Source organism: Tasmannia lanceolata, unplaced genomic scaffold, assembly GCF_043159265.1.
Source record: "Tasmannia lanceolata isolate RefF3 unplaced genomic scaffold, GAP_Taslan_0.1 ptg000002l, whole genome shotgun sequence".
Taxonomy (NCBI): Eukaryota; Viridiplantae; Streptophyta; class Magnoliopsida; order Canellales; family Winteraceae; genus Tasmannia; species Tasmannia lanceolata.
Window position 1 is genome coordinate 43,348,228 of NW_027518679.1, and position 20,804 is coordinate 43,369,031.

The 20,804-nt window shown below is 39.0% G+C and overlaps 1 protein-coding gene across 2 annotated transcripts; it reads right to left on the bottom strand.

Annotated features, from left to right (window-relative positions):
* Positions 1-1,295: 1,295 nt before the first annotated feature.
* LOC143885207 (uncharacterized) lies at positions 1,296-6,886 on the bottom strand. Of its 2 annotated transcripts, XR_013253169.1 has the most exons (6): positions 6,329-6,886; positions 5,353-5,434; positions 5,200-5,274; positions 2,639-2,720; positions 1,892-2,029; positions 1,296-1,682 (listed from the first exon to the last, which is right to left on the bottom strand). XR_013253169.1 is itself a non-coding variant. In XM_077389274.1 (5 exons), the coding sequence occupies exons 1-5, from the start codon at positions 6,421-6,423 to the stop codon at positions 2,007-2,009; spliced, it is 357 nt and encodes a 118-aa protein (XP_077245389.1). In that variant the 5' UTR covers positions 6,424-6,886; the 3' UTR covers positions 1,296-2,006. The 2 variants fall into 2 exon arrangements, 1 of the variants encoding a protein (XP_077245389.1); XM_077389274.1 differs by having other exon boundaries at positions 1,296-2,029.
* Positions 6,887-20,804: the final 13,918 nt, after the last annotated feature.

The window sequence follows — 20,804 nt, forward strand, 5'->3', positions numbered from 1 at the left end:
ATTCCACCAATCTTCACAAGGTTACAGACATCCCCACAATTAAAAGAACCATTGTACACATCCAGAAATCCGAAAAGATGCAACCCACCCACATTTATGTATCATGGCACACATACACTCTATTATCACAGCACTACTATATGATGACTAGTCATTACATACAAAAGAGAAAAGTCTCAAAAACAGATGTAGGAATTTCTTTTCCCAAGTCAAGTCATAGACCGCAATTGTTTTTCGAGAAATTAAAATCTAACATTACATATGACTAAAATCATACGTCTTCCCCAGCCATTTCCTCATCCTTCCCCGTGAGAATGGTGGCATGTATAGCATCTAGAACAACAGCACAACAGAAACAACACCAATAAGATGACTTAAGAAAAGAAGACGAACAAACATAAGTATGAACATAAACACTAACAAGTAGTTACTACTAATAAACACTCTTCCATCCCACCCATAACACATTCCATGTTGAAAAGATGCAACATTACTAATGCTTAAAATTACCTACCATCATCCAATCGTTGATTCATCATCCAATGATTCAATTAAATGACTATCATATTCACTATCAATTGTAGAAGCCGAGGTAATAGTTGAATATGCATCAATCGACCCGAGATGTGCGATCCCTATGAAAAATAAAGTATAAATATATCAAAAGAATTTACATAGTTAAAAAAAGATAAATCATAAAAAAACTTATTAAGTAAAGAAAAAACACACTACAAGAAAAAGGACATTTAGCGACGTTCATGAGCATCGGTAAAACGTCGTAAAAACATCGGTAAACGTAACACCGACGGTTTGTCATAGCGTCGGTAATGCTACCATGACTAAACCCTTTTACCGACGGTTCTAATAAACCATCGCTGTATGATGTTATACCGACGGTTTTAAACGTCGGTAAAAAAGGGGTGAAAGAGCCGGAAAAAAGGACATTCACCGATGGTTTTCAACAGCGTCGGTAAAGGTTTTTTTACACCGACGGCCATGAGCGTCGGTAAATGAGAGTAAAAATTAGGACTTTCTCTTTAAACTATACCGACGTTCATTGGAACCGTTGGTGTAGATGATATACACCGGCGTTCTCGACCGTCGGTAAAAGATGTAGAGGCGTTTTCTTTTTATTATTCATCGACGGTTTTATGACCGCCGGTGATTAGCATTTTTTTTTTGGAAATAAAGCAGCACAGTGAATATGAACCTGTATAAAACATGTACCACCATAAGAAAGTAACATATATATACACATATTGGCATCCAAACGATAGAAAAAAAAGCATCCAAAGTCATCAAACCACCATTTCCATTTAAATTAAACCCAAGAAGGTCCTCCAAACAAAAATCATCAAACCAACTATCTCCATCTCCATCTAAAATCAACCCATATACCAACAACTTCTTCCTCAGTGTGACATCCAACAGTACTAAAAAAAGACTATTTAAAGGACATTAAATGACATTATAATGGCATCCATCGTTTCAAATACAATGACAAGAAACAAAATTATATAACATCTCCAGAGATCTTTTACACGGTTCTATAACATTTTTTAAACAAGCATCAATGTTATGAAACGTACTATAATATTTTGCTCTACAGCATCATAAATCCCGTCTTTCTTGCGGTGAAGATGAATGAACATGTCACCTCGACTTATGCCCATGTTGAGGTCCTACACCATAAAAATGCAATGCACCTGATGAAATCAATGTAGCTAAAGAGGACTTGAATGTATCAACCTCGGTCTTTTCCTCAGGACTTAAGCTCAGTTGACAAAAGGAATGTAACAAAAACAAGAAATAAAAAACCAAAACAATATTATACTGAAATGAACCATAATATAACGCCTTTGATTAACTGAATTCTAGAAACTTTGATAACCTTGATGAAAGCTCTATTGACATTTTGGACCCAGTCAGCATTAGCGTTGGGCCCCCAACGGAACTAGCTGCAGAGAGATCATTGTTGTCTATGGCTTGGCCAATTTGCTGAGCTTCTAAACAAGCTCTTGAAGATATCCTGTGATAGCATCAGAAAGACGAGTTCATCAATGAATGAAATGGACATAGCAGATCAGTTATAGAAGTAATGATATAGACCATTCGACACTAATAAAAAACTGAGAAGTTATCCAGGTCACAGGAGTGTGTTTGCACACAGAGATGTTTGAACTTTCTCCAGAGAATGCTTCTTTTAACACTTAAAATTACATCATATTGAAAACTGATAGGGTAACGAGAATAGTGAAAGCATAAATTCCACATAGCACTCTCTCATGGTCGCATTAAATGATAGCAAGGAAAACTTTGAAGCGAAGAAGAGAGGTAGTTCTTTAATGGATAATATAGAAATGAAAAGAATCTGAGATTCATGATATACTAGCTTTATATAAATCTTTTTAGAAACATTAAGTAAATAGGCAAACCAAAAAGGAATTATTTTCAACATTTTCAACTTGTTTCTCAAATATATAATGTGCGTGCATGTGTGTGTGCGCGCGCGCATGAGAATTGTGGTAATGACCCCTATAATGTGAAGTAGCAAATGCTAAGAGGTGCCAATTGAACTACCCTAAAGCAATTGTAACCTTCAACCAACAATGAGAAAGATAAGGGAGAGAAGAGTCACCTTGCAAAGCCCTCAAAGCACTTGTTGCACACCCTGGATTTGTGAAGTCAACAAAGCAAAGAACAAGCGCATCTCCACCATGCTGCAGAATAGTTAAAAACCATAAATGCAAAAGTAACGGGATACACTTGAAAGAAACAAATAACCTTAGCTTTTGAAAGAAACAAATGACCTTAGCTACCATTCAAAAAAAAAAAAAACAGAGCAAAAGACCTTAGCTGGGCAATAATGGCCAAAAGCTTAAGCTGTTGGAGAAAGGCGTTATTTAACTTTTATAATTTCATGAAGAGTCAGATCAAGCGAGCAAGGATGCTCTTTGACGAAGCTGAGAAGGGTGTGTTGGAGCTCAATTAAGCTAGCAAATGGCCGGCATGGACTAAGACTTAAGTGTCTACTTACTGAATAGATAACATATCTGTCATTCACATAATAAGTAATGGTAAAGCTAATCAGATTGCAAAAGCAAGTAAATATTGGTGTCTTGCTATGTTTGTGCTCGAATATGAAATGGGCATGTTTCACTGTTTCAAAACTCTCTGCTTTAATCATTCAATCGCCAAAGTCTACTCCATTTTACCTTGGTCAGGTGCTTGTCTGAATCCCATTTTGCCATACCAAGTCAATCAAAACTTCTTTGACTCACCCATTCTATGACTACACCAATTACTGACTCCTATTAGTCGATCAAGAACTTAGCTGTATCAAGCCGGGTGGACTAGGATTAGCCTTGGACACATTTTGGAGCAAAGCCTATACTCTGCTTCTATAGGGGGCAAAGCCATCACAGACTGCAACTTTGATAGTTAACTCACTATGCCATGGAACAAAGACAAAACACAACTTGTGGTTGATCTCCAACCACCAGATCCTTGATATCAAATTTCCTAGCCAACTAAGCATTCAACTTTACTATCATCTTTGTAAGCAACTTCAAAGTCTTGCTTTCATCGACATTCACTGACTAGCATTCACAAAATCAGTTCCCTTCTAATAAAAGCTAAGTTCATGCTCTTCTTTGACATGTGAATGAGCTGTCACATAATCTTGTAGCCAAATTGGAGATCAATTGCTCTCTTTTATGTCGGTCATGATCAGTGTAAGCATTGTTTCAAAACGCGGAGGCAGGTCAAAACGTGGCCAAAGTAAATCCTAGTCGACTCGACACTAGGCGGTTGAGTTATAAATACTACAACTACAAAAAATAGATAACACGAGTTTCAACTATTACTTATTTTGCTTATTATATATATATATATATATATATATATATATATTTTAGAATTATAAATATTTATTTGGATTATTTACTAATGTTAATAAATATTAAACATCATTTCCTGATCACACTGCTTCACTGTGTTGGAGTTATGGGATACAAATAAGGCACAAAACAATACGAACCATAAATACAATAAACTGATGTCATACACATTTGTATGTAAGGTGTAGATACAATAGCTAAACAAACTCGCATAACTAGAGCTGCATTTTGACATCATTGTTGGACAAAACTTCCTCATCATGGCAGAGATTTTGGCACAAAGCTCATAATATATTAATCAACTCAGGGCATGTAAACAATAACAAATGCACAAGTAGGCTCTAGAGAATGTCTAGTAACCTTTTCTTAAGAGTTAAGAGAATGTCTAGTAAAATACTATAATTGTGTTATGAACCAGAATTACAATGAATTGATGCACTGTAAAAAGAAATTAATAGACTGATTAACTATAGCTTTGAAGAGGGAAACGATCCAATACCGAAAGATGTCAGATTTCTTCTGAATCGAAGGAACTAGACTGATCTTCTGAACCCTTACCGGACTTGTAAACTTTCACCGGCGTTCCCAATTTGCACCCAATTCTAATGAGCCCAACGGAATGAGATAAATAAAAGATATTCAATGGTTCATTAAATTGAACTAACCCTATTCAATTTTTACTCATAGGGACCTTCAATTTATGATAATATCCCTCTTAATTAACCATAACCATATCATTTTCCTATAAATTGTGGAAATAAATTTTTTTTCCAAACAGGGCCTTATTTTCAAAGGAAAGACAAACAAATCCAAACCAGACAAGAACAGGGAGCATTTCCTCAGCACAAGAAAATTTCGTCAATTGAGATTATAATTCAGTACGAGAACACAAACCCCAAAACTTTCCTTAGTTCATATTCTGTGGCTAAAAAAGCATGGCTACATCTTTTGAAGAACTGAGGTAGGACCATTTCTTAGTGCACTTGGCTAAAATTCCTATTCTAGGATTACATAATTGTGTAACTACTGGTCATGATTATGTACATTGATAGCAATATGCAAAAATTTGTAATCATAATAGGATTTCAAGTGCCATTCAAAAAAGTAAATAATGGGAGCTCAAGTAGAAACTGCTTATGAAGTGCTTCGCAAATAACTCACAGCCGCCAAATAAGATGTGAAGGTAATTTCTTTGCAATAAGGGTTTGCAATTATTTTTTTAAAAAAATTTAAATATATATGAACTCCACAAGTCACCATTCAAAAAAAAATGAACTCCACAAGTTAGAATAATCAATACCAGGAACTCCAATTTAAGATCCATCAGGACCTGCACCCCTGGAGTCATTGCCAGATTCATCTCGCTTTCTATGTCCTGTTTCACTATTCCAGTCACCCCAACACATAACAAGAATAAACAAATAAGCAAGTATCTGTATTCATCAATGCAGACCTGGGTAGGAAGTTGTTGGTTTCGAGCTTGGACTTGCTGAAGAGTCCCTGACATTCCCCCAGCTGTCCCATGTAACACTTGACTGAAATTGAAAAAATGCACTCAATGGCTAGGCAATTATGCATCTAAAATAGTTGAAGACCATTGTAACATCAATCCAACGATAAAAGAAAAAGAACAGTCAAAACGCCTTGCTTTTAAATGTGTCAATACATTGACATGAATAATTTGTACAATTACGGTTTGATCCTAAGCTACACATACGAACTATGGAGGGGATGGAAACGTTTGGTTTCGGTTTCGGAGGGGATGGAAATGGAAACATTTTGGTCGTTTTGTGTCGGTTTCGGTGGAAATTTAAAGACCAATTTTGTTGAGAATTGACTTTACATCTATTTGACCTGTTGAGTCCAACAGTTGCATATAAGGCTCCTGATAAATTAGCAAAATGATGTGCATCTAATCGACTCAGAACGAAGCAGTCGAGTACTTGGATGACTCGGCTTAGTACTCGGTTGACGTGATCATAATTAACTCAAAAGAGTCAATGGAGTTTTGATTGTATTTATAGGCCAAAATACTCACCTGGACAAGACCAGGGTAAAAGGCAGCCAACTCCAGGAGGTCCATGATGATGCAGGGGAGTTTCGAAACAATGAATGAAGCATATGCAGACATCTTTGTTCATATACATACATACAAAATGTATGTATTGGTGTGCCGATTTAGGGCTCTAATTGTGGAAATGCAGGGGATTTAGGATGATTTGAAGTGTGGAATTAGGTTTATAAAAAAGCTTCAAGTTAAAAAATTCAGAAATGCAATTAAAAATCAGAGACAAATAAAAGATTGTTTCAACTAATTCTGGCTGAACTAATTCAAATGCTTATCAAGATAAAAAATTCAGGAACACACATCTCAAAATTCAAGCGAAAACTTAAATTAAATAAAAGAAAGAATAGTGTAAGAGAATAACCTTCCATCCATGTATCGATTGAGTTGTTCTTGCAGATTACAGGGAAAAGCCTCCAGAGCCAACGAAAGGGGCCTGGATCTAATGGCCATTTGCATACAATGATTTTAGAATCCGGATTTTAGGATTCTAATTAGAATTCTATTTACAGGGAAAAGCCTCCAGCTCCAAATCCTTATCTTCACATACAAGAACCTGTTCAGCTTCCCCCAAATTCACAACCCTAGAATTCAACACTTTCTCCCAAAATCCTACTCCGATCCTTCCCCACAGCTTGAGGCTCTCCGATCAAGGAGTGGAGGTGGTGATGTTTCCGGAGTAGAGAAGATCTCGCCGGATTTGACGGGGTTGCCAGAGAGTGGCTGGATCTAACGGAGAAGATGAATAACAATGATGATGGTGATAGGAAAATGGGTTTGCAAGGATGGCAGTTTGGAGGATAAGGTGGAATTAGGGTTTTGATGGGTGACCGGACGGTCGAGATGGTGGAGGTGATGGCCCTGGGTTGAGGCCGGAGAGGGTTTTTGTGCACACGGGAGAGAAAAAAATATCGATGGAATGTGTTTTGTGCCCTAATAGAGAGTAATAGAGTTAAAATATCGAGGGTTTTGTATTAAAGAACCACCGACGTTTGATATAAAATGCCGGTGAATATTATATCCAGGGACGTTCTCCCCAACGTCGCTGAATTCCAAGATGCAAAAAATTAATTAACGACGTTTCAATACAAAACGTCAGTAATATATCTACTTTAGTGACGCTCAGTGAACGTCGGTGTATATCTATTTGGGCGGTACAACTTAGTGGCGTGAGAATATCATTTCACCGTCGTTTTATTTAGTAAACGTTGGTGTATATACAATATTAGCGACATTTTTTAAGAACGCCGGTAAGTGAACGTCGGTAATAACCCTTTTTCTTGTAGTGACATTACCATTTCCTTTAGCCTTCAACCAATCTTGAGTACAAATTAAAGCTTCTACAGTACTTGGTTTCAAGCTACTCCTATACTCATCAAGAACTCGACCTCCTGTGCTAAATGCACTTTCAGAAGCAACAGTAGAGATCGGAATGGCTAGAACATCACGAGCAATTTGAGCAACCATTGGATACTTTCGACCATTTAATTTCCACCAAGACAATATATCAAAAGTACCATATTCAATCCCTGCCCCAGGATGCACTTTTTCGTCCAAGTAGAGTTCTAATTCAGATTTTTGTGGTGTCTCCTCGGTAGTTTCCATAACAAAAACAGCAAGTTTTGCCAAGTTGGAATTTGATGTCGAGGAAGTTGCAATCGATGTGGAAACATGCCCATATGGAATTATATCATGTCTATCATATTTTTCCACGTATGCATCATAAAGACGAAATAATGCATTCTTCACATTCTCAACATTCATCTTTCTTTCCTCTTCATATGAATAAATTTCTCGAAAGAAGTATTGAATCGATTTCATTTTATATCGAGGATCTAAAATGGAAGCAATCCCCAATATAATGCTAGTAATTCCCCAATACTTCTCAAATTTTTCAAGCATTGACACGGCCATGTTGCTAATGCAATTAACTTCACTAGTATTCCATTTCTTCAAAGCAAGATATATATCACAAATATCATTGAAATAGAGATTTGATGTGGGATATCGACAACCAGAAATCCTTTCGGTAACATCATAAAATAATTTCAAACAACCAACAATCATCTCTGCAAGATTCCATTCATATTCTGATGGTGCACAAGTGTACTTCGTATCACATTCAGCCATACGATTAAAAGCTTCCTTGAATTTAAGAGTGTTAACAAGCATCAAGTATGTGGAATTCCATCTAGTAGGCACATCATAAAAAAGAGAGCTTTTAGGAGACCGAACTTGATTTGCAATTTTTTTGAACCTCTCCAATCTAGCTACTGAAGATTTAACAAACTTGATGCTTTCACGAATATTGTGGATGCTTTCACGAAGATATCCTAAACCATCTTGAACAATGAGGTTTAAGATATGTGCACAACACCTAACATGAAGAAACTCTCCATTCGAGATAAGAGATTTCTTTGGGTGGAATACTTTTAACATCTCCCGAATGACAACATCATTAGTAGTACAATTATTCAAGGTGATACTAAAGACTTTATTATCAATGTTCCAATCATAAAGTCTAGCAATAATTGACTTAGAGATCTCTTCACCCATGTGAGGAGTTTCAACATTTATGAAGTTTAAAATTTTCTTTTGAAGCTTCCAATCATTATCAATGAAATGACACGTTAAGCATAAGTAACCTTCCATGGTTCTTGAAGTCCACATATCCGATGTTAGACTTACTTTACAAGGAAGGCTCTCAAGTTCCTCATAAATGTTCTTCTTTTCAATTTCATACATTTTCAGACAATCTGCTTTCACAGTATTCCGAGTAATCAACTTAAACATCGGCTGAAGATTTCTGAGAAAAACTCTAAAAAAAACATGATTGGCAATAGAAAAGGAATATTCATGATAAATAACCATCTGAGTAAAATCATCACGGCTTATTTGTTGATTGAACTCAAAAAAACTAATATCAACACTCCCATCAATCTTTTTCTCCCCCATTTTAAGAATCTGTTGGCCCACATCAAGCTTTTGTCTCTTGCTCTTTTTATAAGCAAAGCACGTCTTTAAATGGTTACTCAAACTACTAGTTCCAACTCTACTACTTCCTGCGTATTTTTTATTGCAATAAGCCCATTCAGACCCATCTTCCTTTTTTTCTTTCCTAAAATCGATCCACACTTTTGATCTCAAATTGAAGGCATTATCATAGGCACCTTTATCAGACATTGGAATATCATCTTCATCAACATTAATAGGCACATTCATTTCCACAGAATCAGAATGACTGTAACAAAAGAAAATAAATAGATTCTTCAAATGTATCTAAAAACTCTTATGTCATTCTACTTCTAAAACAACATAATAAGGTTCTAAAAAGTGAGATTATATACCTAGCCACTGGTTGGCTTGAAGATCCTTGATAAGATAGATTCTTTTTTTTCGGGCGGGGGATGCGAGCACGACGTGGGCTACGACCAACTTCCTGAGTAGTCTCAATTGGAGGACTTTGCGAACTCATCTTCTTGCAAAGTTAGGAAAGGTTGAGCAAAAATTATTAGACTTACAAGTTACAATACTCTAAGAAGCTTCATTTACAGTTCTATACTTGTGAATTAGTCAAAACCCTCAAAAACCAAAATCTGTAAAAAAATATTGAAAATTAAAAAAAAAACATATCAAATTTGGGTCGGGGGTGAGCTTCATTCTACTTCTCAAGATTTGGTAGATGAGATTTTTGTGTTTGTAAGGATAAATTTGTTGAAAAGAAGTCTAGGCTTTGTTTCGGTAACCATTTTCTAAAGTGATTCTGATTTTAGAGTTCTAGCTAATGATTCTTGAGCGATTCATCAAATTTTTTCCCTACTGCAAATAAAAACAAGAGATTCCCTACATATAGCCAGCAAGGTCCATAACAAGGAACTCATGATCTAAACAATGGAAACAGTTCCATTCTTCAGTAACTATTTGGTAGGGAAAGCTCCAGCGAAAATAGCTTTGTAAAGGGCATGTGAGGTAGTTCAGCTCTGAGAATGGCTGTGTGGATTAGTTTCCCAGACAGAGTAGAAAGTGAACCAAAAATTTGAATCTCTTCGCCATACCAGGGAACTACAGATCTTGGATTAGATCTTTCAAGTCTCCATTGATCCATAACCCGGAGATCTGAGGACTAGCCCAGCATTGTAACCAAGAGCAACCCACACACTAAAAGGAATCTCTGCAATGTGTGATGATGAATAAGCAAAACTACAACAGTAATATGTTCATCAAAATTATATTGAATTTCCTGTACCTGCTGATCCCAGATTTCATAACAAAGATCCATCAAAATTTTAACTTGATACACGACACACTGGCGGTGTAGGAATAACAGGAAAGTTAAGCCAACTCAGAAGAACAGTAATTAACAACATTCCAGCCCTGGAGATAATGTCGAGCAGAGACATCGTGCTTCTCGACATGGAGATGAAAACCCCCATTAGAAGCCTAAAGCAGCAGTTAATATGTAAAGGGAAATGATATTTCCACCCCTCAACGGTCTAATGTGTTCAACTGATTGGAATTGTAACAGCAAATGAATAAGCAATCTAAATAGGGGATATCAAGGTAACAAAACAATGGGAAATGTCAGATAAACATCTCCATTTTTCATACACATATATGGGGGTGTCAATGAGAGGGCTGATACCTTAGCAAAAGAGGGAATATTTCCTGCATTTGTGATTGTTTTATAGAACATCAAACCACAAAAGGAGGCAAAAAAAGATTAAAAACAAATCAAAAAACAAAAATTCTGTAAAAAGAAAAAACCAAGAGAGAGAGAGAGAGAGAGAGAGAGAGAGAGAGAGAGTTTGAATCATACTTCTATAGTTCTATGTGTTAAAAAATCAAAAAACAAAAGTCAAAAAATCCCTAGAAACCCTAGCAACCAAAACCCCCAATTTATTAACCCGAAATAGGGTTTCTCAAAATCATGAAATAGGGTTTCACACGAAATTTTCAGGTTGGAGAAGATGAGCACAAGACCTATTTCAGGTTTAGAAAGCCTATTTTAGGTTTAGAGAAGATGAGCACACAAGGGTTTCTCAAAAATAAAATGCAAAAATGAGAAAGAGATAGATAAGGAAGACAAGAAACATAGAAATTGTAGATAGAGAGAGAGAGAGAGAGAGTACCAACTGTTTGGACGATGAGGTTGAAGACGATGGCCAAGCGGGCTGCGGGAGGTTGAAGATGGAGTTTTCCCCTCGGTTTTTCTCCTAACTAGCAAACAAAAGCTTAAAATAAATAAAGTACTAATCTAATAGTAGTAACAAAGGCGATCCATTTACAAAACTTGAACAAACTTGAACAAAACTATGTGTGATTACCTTTTGTTCTTTTGATTGGCTGCGGGAGGTTGAAGATGGAGTTTTCCCCTTGGTTTTTCTCCTCACAGCAGCGTGCTTGAGTCGAGAAAAATAAGAGGGAAACTAGGGTTTCCAATATAAGGGAAAGTTATATTAATGCAATTTTACATGAAAACTTTGTCACTCATTTTCCATGAAAAAACTTTTACTGCAATTTTTTCAACGGTGGTTTCGAACACTGGGTTAGTGTTTCAGTTCGGTTTCGGTTCGGCAAGGGTTCAAACCGAAACCGAAACCGAACCGAACCGAACATCAATTTGGTTCTACCGAACCGAAACCGAACCGAAATTTGAATCGGTTTGATTTACCCAAACCGAAACCGAATTATCGGTTCGGTTTCGGCTCGGTTTCGGCCCGGTTCGGCCAATTTTCCCAGGCCTATACTTGACCCTATTGAATTACAGGGGGTCAAACCAACAACGACAAATGATGCCGATTGGAAGAAACTCAATCGGAAAGTTATTGCTATGATTAGGCAGTGTGTTGATCATATCATTATCTATCATGTCGCTCAGGAGACTGATGCTTACGAGCTTTGGAAGAAATTGGAGGATATGTATGAGAGCAAGAACTCGCAGCATAAGGCCTTCATGATTAGGAAGCTTATCCGACAGAATGCCACTGAATACCTCAGCAAGTTCCAGGAAGTGTTAAATCAGTTAATTGCCATGAAGATAGACTTCGGTGATGAAGTACAAGCATTGATCTTGTTGGGTACCTGTGGACCCCGATCTGAGAACGAGTGCGGAGGACACGCGATCCTCTGCACTCCTCAAAGATCTCCACATGTGAAGGAGAGCTCTACCAAGGAACTCTCGAAATAGGTGCCTCTCATAGCATAGCATGAGTGACGATACTGGATGAATGAGATACCTCTTGATCTAAGGATAAATCCCAAAACCAAAACGTACCTAAAAATAACTCAGAGTCGCCATCCATGGATAGGCCATGGAACCCCAAAAACAAATGCTCTGTTTGCAACAGATAACCAGAGATACAGACGGTCCATGCCTGATGACGACTGGAGAAGGTTCGAAGAGCACCCCCAATTCGCCCGAGTGCGAACACTTGGTCTCTTATGCCATTTATCTAATAACTTCGAAGAGTTTTAGGCGAAAATCATGTGAAATGGGAACACGCATCTCCGAAAAAATGTCTATCTAATCATGTATGTCTCGGAGATGAAAATAAGCACACACAAAAGGACCGAAATAAATGTGACCTAAGAATAACTAGGTTATGAGTGACATGACTAATATGTGTCTAAGTTCTGGTGGACGAACGCATGCATGCTACAGCTACAGGTATAAGTCTGTACAGGAAACGAAATCTAAAATTAGCAGTTAATCATGAATAGTAAATGAAATAAGGAACAAAAAAAATGCCAGGCAAATAATAGAATAATGAAATAAAACCTATGGCGTGCACATAGCGCCTATCTACATTGGGGCGAATACATAGTGCCTAATATAAAAACCTAACACATCTCATCTAGAAAGCAGTAAATGACAGATAGAAAATGCAGTAATAAAACCTATGGCGTACACATAGCGCCTATCTACATTGGGGCGAATACATAGTGCCTAATATAAAATCCTAACACATCACATCTAGAGAGCAGTAAATGACAGATAGAAAAAGCAGTAAAGCAGTAAAGCGATACAACTAAGAAGATAAACCTGCGCAATGAGCAAACATCAGTAGATGATAGTAAAGGATAATAATCAGTAACCTAATGAAGATAGAGAATTACAGCTAAGCACGTGAGCACTACAGCTAAGCAGGTAAGAACTACAGCTAAGCAGGTAAGAACTACAACTAAGCAACTAGGTAAAACACATAAGCAGGTAAATGTTACAGCTAAGTACGTAAGTAAGCAAGGAAATGCACACACGCTGCCATGATCCTATGCAAAAATCATCAACAAAATGCAAACACAAGCCCTAAAGTACCATCAACAAAACCTAAGACTCTAATGCTTCAGCCCGAGTCGTTAGATGATCTGATATTCATCCAAAGAAGCCTACGTATCCCCGCCTCCACGAGAATCAAGGCAACGTAGTTCTTCGCACCTATTCTAAACTATGATGCCTAAGATACCTAGACCTCTATCTTAGACTCGATCTAAAATACCGGACTAGTTCTTAAAGCTTCTTGTGCGATTATTTAAATTCCAATGGATTGTAGATTTTAAGACACCCTATATGCCCTAACTAAATGCAGGTTAGCCCTAAGCTAATGCAGGTGGTTTCTACAACCTATGTGTAACTAGGCTGTGTTTTTTAAGAAAAACAAAGGGGGGACTAACGCATCCTATTCTAGTCATCAGTCGGCGATGTGGATCACCAGCTGACCGGACGGAGGCGCTCCTATAACTCTAGGACAAACCCCTAACTCTAAAACAAGCACACAACAAACAGACAACAAATCAAAGACAAAACCCTAACTCTAAAACTCTCTATCTAAGACAAAGTCCTAACTCTAGAGGAAGATTTTTTCAAAAATAATGTTTTGGAAGATTTTTGGTATTTTTAAAAGGGTTAAATGATTTATTTACAAAGTTTGGCTGGACTTGGGATATGTATCCCAAGCTGCACTATGTACATCGTGGAAGATGATCAAGCCAACGTAGTTTGAAACAGCTTCTCCTAACTACTCTCATAATTACTCAAACCTTTTTTTGAAGTGCTGAAACATTTTTATATTTTTGGCGCTTAAAAGCGCGCTAACACCTTTTCAGCTTAAGGGGATCTGATAGAAGAGCCTCTATACCCACCATATCACGGTAGGGTATTAAAGAGGGAAGCAGGATCCCTAAAGCTTAAGGGGAAAGAAAACAAACGAGGGAACTAAAATTCCGATACGAGTAAACAATCTCAAAGAGATGAAAACAAAACTAACGAGCCATAATCAATCTTCAAAGGAGACGATATCTAACCTGCGAGGAAAAACCCTAAACAAACGAGAGATGAAAAGCTTCTAACCCTAAGGGCAAACTTCTAAACAAAAGGAACGGACAAAAACCCTATAAGAAGAACTATTAAACAATCAGTCACTAAGGAAGGGTCCTAACTAGCTAAACACTCTAAGAGGAGTGAATCCCTTTAACCTGCGAAAATTCTAAGGCAGGAAGGGAAAAGATTGGCTCAAGAAACGTTCCATCGTCGCGACCTAAACTCGAGAGAAGTGTTCCCAAAATCGATGGAATCCCGAAAAGGATCCAGAGGAACGTGCAAAGAATAGTCCCGGAAAGAAAGGAAACCCCTCAAACCCTGTGAAGACCCTAAGATGGGGAAAAAGATAGGAATGGCAAGGGGTTGGCTCAAGAAACATTCTGTCATCGCCTAAAACCAAATGAAAACTCTTGGAAATTGATGTCCCATTCCCGAAGAACGGATAGAAGCCTCAAAACTGATAAGAAACCTCAACTGAAAGTAAAGAATATCCTGCAAGCTTGGTGTAGAAAATACTAATTGAGAATGCGAACAAAAGGACAAACTAACAACATAAAGCTGTTGATACCTACACTAGGATATTATGGTAAAGACATACACCCATTCTATCTCCTCCTTTTGGTTGGCAAATGAAAACCTTTTAAGGTGATGGCTACTTCTGGTAGCAAATTATGTGGCAAAAATTGCACTCCATCAACAGAGTCTCCCGAGGTAATAGTTCATTTCCTATGGGCGCCTGTCAAAATTCTACATAGAATTTGCTCCAACTGAGATGGGTTCAAATAATTCTTGTAAAAGAGATGGGCCAAATAAAAGAGGAAAAGATAAGCCGGCATAATGTAGTCGAATGGGACATGACCATTGAATGTCGCTTCTCAAAGAACAGACAGAGGGATTTTCTTTATTATCTGCGGGATTAAGGAACTTGAATCCAGAGCATAACCAGTCCCCTGAATTCCCAGACTTAATTGACCTTCCGCTGTGCTGAGAAGTTGAAGCAATAAATGGCAAAATAATAATTAATAAAAAAAAAAAAAACACAGGCTAGCAAGTTGGGTATAACTTTCATTCATTTTTAGCAAGATCCTTGCTATTGAAAAGCATTTCCTCGATCAAAACATCAGTGACAAAATCCAAAATGTAGAATTTGAAGTTCAAAAACCAAAATTAGCGTAAAATGAAACAACAGCATTGGTTTTGGAAAATCAAACAACTCGATTAAAAGAAAGGGAATTAACAGGGTGATGAGAAAACTACCTTAGAAATGATATGGTCCTTGGTATTTAACAAACTGTGAAGATATTACCATAACTCTCAAAAATCAGCCGAAGGAATTGACAAGCATGGATTAAGTAAGCATCAGAATGTGATTAGGCTAGGTGAGGAAGCGGTGCTAACATTACCAACATGGTAAACTAAGGGAACAAAATTAAGACGAGCTTAGAAATCAGTCCCAATATACCCCTTTAATCATCACACACTTAGAACTCATTGCATTTTCACAAAATTTGATCAATTAAAGTGGATAAGACCAATTGAGCACAAGCTACTATGAAGCAAATGAAAATAAAATTTGATGGTATCATCATGAAAACTGAATGAAGAGGTATATAAAAAAATAAAAGAAAAATCAAGATGACTAAAGGGTAAATTACCTGAAATTCCTGAGGTGGGATCCTTGGCTTCAAGATTAGCTTCAAGGGACTCTCCTTCTTTGCAATTTATCTTCAATAGTTGCTGATAGGCAAGACAGAAATGGGTTTGGGTATAAATGGTGATGATGGCTGAGGTTTTTAAATGAAGAGGGATTTGGTGAAGACAAGATGAGAAGAAGATGGTGGGCGGCTGGAGGTTGAGGATGGTGGCTGAGATAGAGATGGGCTTGAAGAAGGGGATGAAGAAGAGGGTTTGAGTAGGGTTTAATAGGGGGAAATGGGTTTGGTTGGAGTTTAGAGGAAAGCATTGGCGGAGTTAATGGAGCTCGTCGGAGTTAGGGTAAACGGAGGTGGTAGGTGGCAGATCTAATGGTGGCTGGCCTGAGAAGATGGCGTGGAGGTAACAATGGTGTAGAGGGTGGAGGTGGACGAAGTCCGTGGTGCTGTTGGTGGCAATTGGAGGCGAGGGTGAAGATTGGCCGACGGATCCGGTCGGATTCAATGGAATTTTGGCCGGATTCCGGCGAGATGCCCCGAAAAATGGAGATGGGAAATGGGAGATGGAGGTCAAGTGATGGAGGTGGAAGAGGGTTTGGAGTGGGCTGTGGTGATGGAAGATGGAGGTGAAGTAGGGAAGATGGTCGGCGGCTGCAAATCCCCTCCTTCCACTCTCTCTTGCCGCTGGAAAATGAGGTGCCCCTCTGTGAAAACCCTAACTCCCATTTTATCAACGAAAATCGGTTCTTCTCCTTGAAGCCCTAATTTGCTGCTTTAAAAGGAGAAACGATAAATTTGCACCCCCCATTCTCCCTGGAACAGCTCCCTCTTAGTATATTTATGCCTACTCCTTCACTCTACAATGGGTGGTCTTTGGTAAGAGCAGGGGTACAAACCTAAAAAAGAAATGATATATCACACCCCTTTTCTCTCGTGGGACAACCCCCTCATAGTGTATTTTGACTACTCCTTTACCCTATATGGGGGTCCATGGAAAACAGGGAGAACATGAATTGCTTTTCTTTTTGCTTCTTGCAGGAAAATGATATGGGCACCTCCGCGGATTGACATTGACACAGACTCAACTTGTCTTTTCTCTTTTCTTTTTGGTTTGCCTGTTGATAAGAAAAATGAGACCCACACACTTAACTTTGATGATGGCACAAGCTCGCCTCCTTTTTTCTACCATGCTTCGTTCGATTCACTTGAAACCTTGCTGAGACCTACTAGGATCTGGAACTACCCTATAACTGATTTTGGGACACAAATTCAATTGTTTTAAGGAGATTTATTCAAACAGGTTTATTTGGGGTTTGGTCAAAATAGGGTGTCTATAGTACCCTACGTGATAGTTGGGAGACCTTGGTTGTAACCGTCAGTAACTCAGCTCCAAATGGGAAGGTATCCTTGAATATGGTCAAGGAGAGTATACAGAACGAAGAAAATAGGAGGAAAGAACAGGGGATTTCTGCTTCACACTCCGAGGCACTTGTTACAGAAAATCAGGGGAGAAGCAAGACCAAAGTATCATGGGAATATAAAGGGAAAAACTCTCAGAACAAGAAAGACAGAAGTAAATCCAAAACAAGAAAGGGGATTACTTGTTCTTATTGCGAGTTGCCTGGACACATACAGAAAGAGTGCAGAAAATTCAAGAGGGACCAAGCTAAGGAAAAAGGCGAAGATAAGAAAAACAAAGAAGTAGCAGTTGCTTCAGATAATGAAGACACCTTTATTATCTGTGATGATAACAGTATTAATCTCACTTGCCAGGACACCACATGGGTTGTCGATTCTGCAACCTCATCTCACATTACTGCTCGTGGGGAGATATTTTCTTCCTATAATGAGCGTGACCATGTCTTTGTTAGAATGGGAAACAAAGCAAGGTGCAAGATTGAAGGCTTGGGAGATGTGTGGTTGGAGACCAATATTGGGTGTAGGCTACATTTAAGGAATGTTAGACACGTCCCAGAGATCCGCCTTAGTTTGATATCCACTGGTCAACTGGATGATGAAGGATATCAGAGTTCTTTTGGTCATGGGGCTTGGAAGCTCACGAAGGGTTCCTTAATCTTGGAGAGAGGAAAGAAGAATGGTACGTTGTATTATACACAGATGAACCTCCTAAGCGAAGGAGGTGTGAATACCATAGAAAGTGAATCCTCCACAGAGTTGTGGCATAACCGGCTTGGGCATAGGGTTGTCAATTTCACCCGAAAAAGAGGGGATCCGCCCCGTCTCGTTTGGGGATTCCCCGATTTGATAGGGGAAGGGGAAGGGGAATTTAAAAATTCCCCGGTGCGGGGAGGGGAAGGGGAAGGGGATGTAGTTGTCCCCTCCCCGCCCCTCCCCGCCCCGCTCGCCCCGTTAATCAATGACATTTTTTTGTATATTTTTACGTGTTTTTTTTAGGAAAACTATTAGAAACTCTATGGATCGGCTACAAGATTTCCCCAAACATAAACTTAGCTTGTCTTTTCCTTTTAATTAGCTTCTGAGAGCATTTTGGGAAATATAATAACCTTTTGACAGATGTTGAAATAATAAAGACAAGCTGAGTGTATGCTATTATCAAAAAATCGTAGTGCCAACATCGGTGGCGAAAATATAATAATAAAATAATAAATTGCATTTTTATTTTGGTTAGGGACTTAGGGTTTCCTTAATTCCTTCCCACGAAAGAAACATTGCTCAGGTTAGGGACACAGTTCACTTTTTGCATTTTGGTGATTCCCAAGCCTCTGAACATTGCTCAGGCATCTATTTGGGTTTATAACGCTTGTTGGTGCGACTGCTGCGAGGGCACTCAAGAGTCAAGTCAGTACTTCAAGGGATTTTGCTATCTTCTGAAGAGTAAGAAATATATCTCCTTCGTCTACAAGTATGTTAGTTTATAATATTTTTATATATTGAAATTGCATCAAGTTGATTAGGGACACCCATCATCAGTGTATCAATGACTAAAGAGGGGGTGATGTTGGAGTGGGGCGGGGCGGGGATTTTGTCCCCGAAGGATGCGGGGAGGGGAAGGGGATTCCCCACCATCCCCGCAGAGGAGAGGGGAAGGGGAGGGGGGAAATTCCCCGCAAAGGGGAAGGGGTAGGGGACCCCAACATCCGGCCCCGCCCCGCCCCGCCCCGTTGCCAGCCCTACTTGGGCACTTGAGTGAGAAGGGACTTCAGGGTCTTGTGAAGAAGAAGCTTCTTCCTATCAGTATGTCAGGTACATCTCTGAAGTCATGCACACACTGCATTATTGGTAAGAATCATAGAGTAGCTTTTCATAGTTTGCCTCCTTCTAGAAAAGCTAATATTCTTGATCTTGTTCATACTGATGTTTGTTCTATGGGTGATAGAGGTTTGAGTGGTGCATCTTATTTTGTTACTTTTATTGATGACCATTCAAGAAAGATTTGGGCATATGTTTTGAAAAGCAAGGACCGGGTATTAGAAGCTTTCAAGAAATTCCATGTTGAGGTGGAAAGACAAACTGGAAGGAAGCTACTACGAGTTCGGTCAGACATTGGAGGTGAGAACCGCTGGCCATTTGAAAAATATTGCATGCTTTATGGTATCAAGCTTGAGAAGACAGTTCCCAAGACTCAGCAGCACATTGGAGTAGCTGAGAGAATGAACAGAACCATTTGTGAAAGGATTGTCTGCAAGCTCTCTTATGCGAAGCTGCCGAAGATATTTTGGGGTGAGGCATTGATGACAGCGGTTGATGTAATCAACCTTACTCCCTCAACTCCTTTCGAGGGTGGTATTCCGGAGAGAGTGTGGACAGGGAAGGATGTTTCATATTGTAGACACCCCATTTTGACCAGACCCAGGTTCGCAATTAGCTGGTGCGAAACCTCGCCAAACCAGTGAGTTAGGGCCTCAAATTGCGCCCTAAGCTAGGTTAGGGTCCCCCATAGGTCCCTGTAAAATTTCGTCGAAATCCGAGTTGGTTTGCCCTGCGAACGGACCGAGTCAGTGTCATTGTATAAATGCAGAAGGGGGGCAAATTATCCGCACAGGGGGGTGTCTTCTTGAAAAATAGCCGAATATTGTCTTTTGGGCTAATAAGACAAAGCGGGAAGGGTACGATTATTAATTCGCGCGCCTCATCAAAGGGGGGTGCGAATATCAACACAGATATTTTAATATATATAAAAAAAATTTCAGAAACGAGAGATACTGTTCATTTTCGTGAAAATCCGAGAGAGAGAGATCGCGGTGAGAAAAAGAGATTTGGGTTTTTCGTTTTTTCCGGCAAGAATCCGGTTGGATTCCGGCCAATTCCTCCTCCGGCAATCTCTGCAAATCCCACCGGCAACCTCCTCCTCCGGCCAAGCGTCTTCTCCGATCGGATCCCCATCTCCTTCTTCTTCTTCTTCTTCTTCTTCTTCTTTTTCTTCTTCTTGATCTCTGCAACTCCGGCCGAATCCCACCTCTGTAACTCCGGCCGAATCCCACCTCCATCACTTCCGGCCTCCATTTCTTCTTCTTCTATTTCTTCCACCGCCGCCTCTCCCACCTCCAAGCTCTGCAAGATTTCAGGATCTGAGATCTGAAATCTCAGATCTGAAATTTGAAATCTCAGATCTGAGATCTCAGATCTGAGAAGAGAAATCAGAGAAAGAGAGAGAGAGAGAGAGAGATTGTGCTATTTTTTTTTTTCCTCCGATTGTTTCCTCCGGTCGGATTTGATCAGATTCCGATCAATTTTCGGGGGAATTCCGATCGTCTAGTTCTTCTTCTCCGGCAGGTTCCGACGATACTTCGGCCGGTCATTGTTATCTCAGATCTGAGATCTGAGATCTGAAGGGAAAAGCAGAGAAGGAGAGAGAGCGAAAGCGGAGAGAGGGATTTTACTCGTTATTT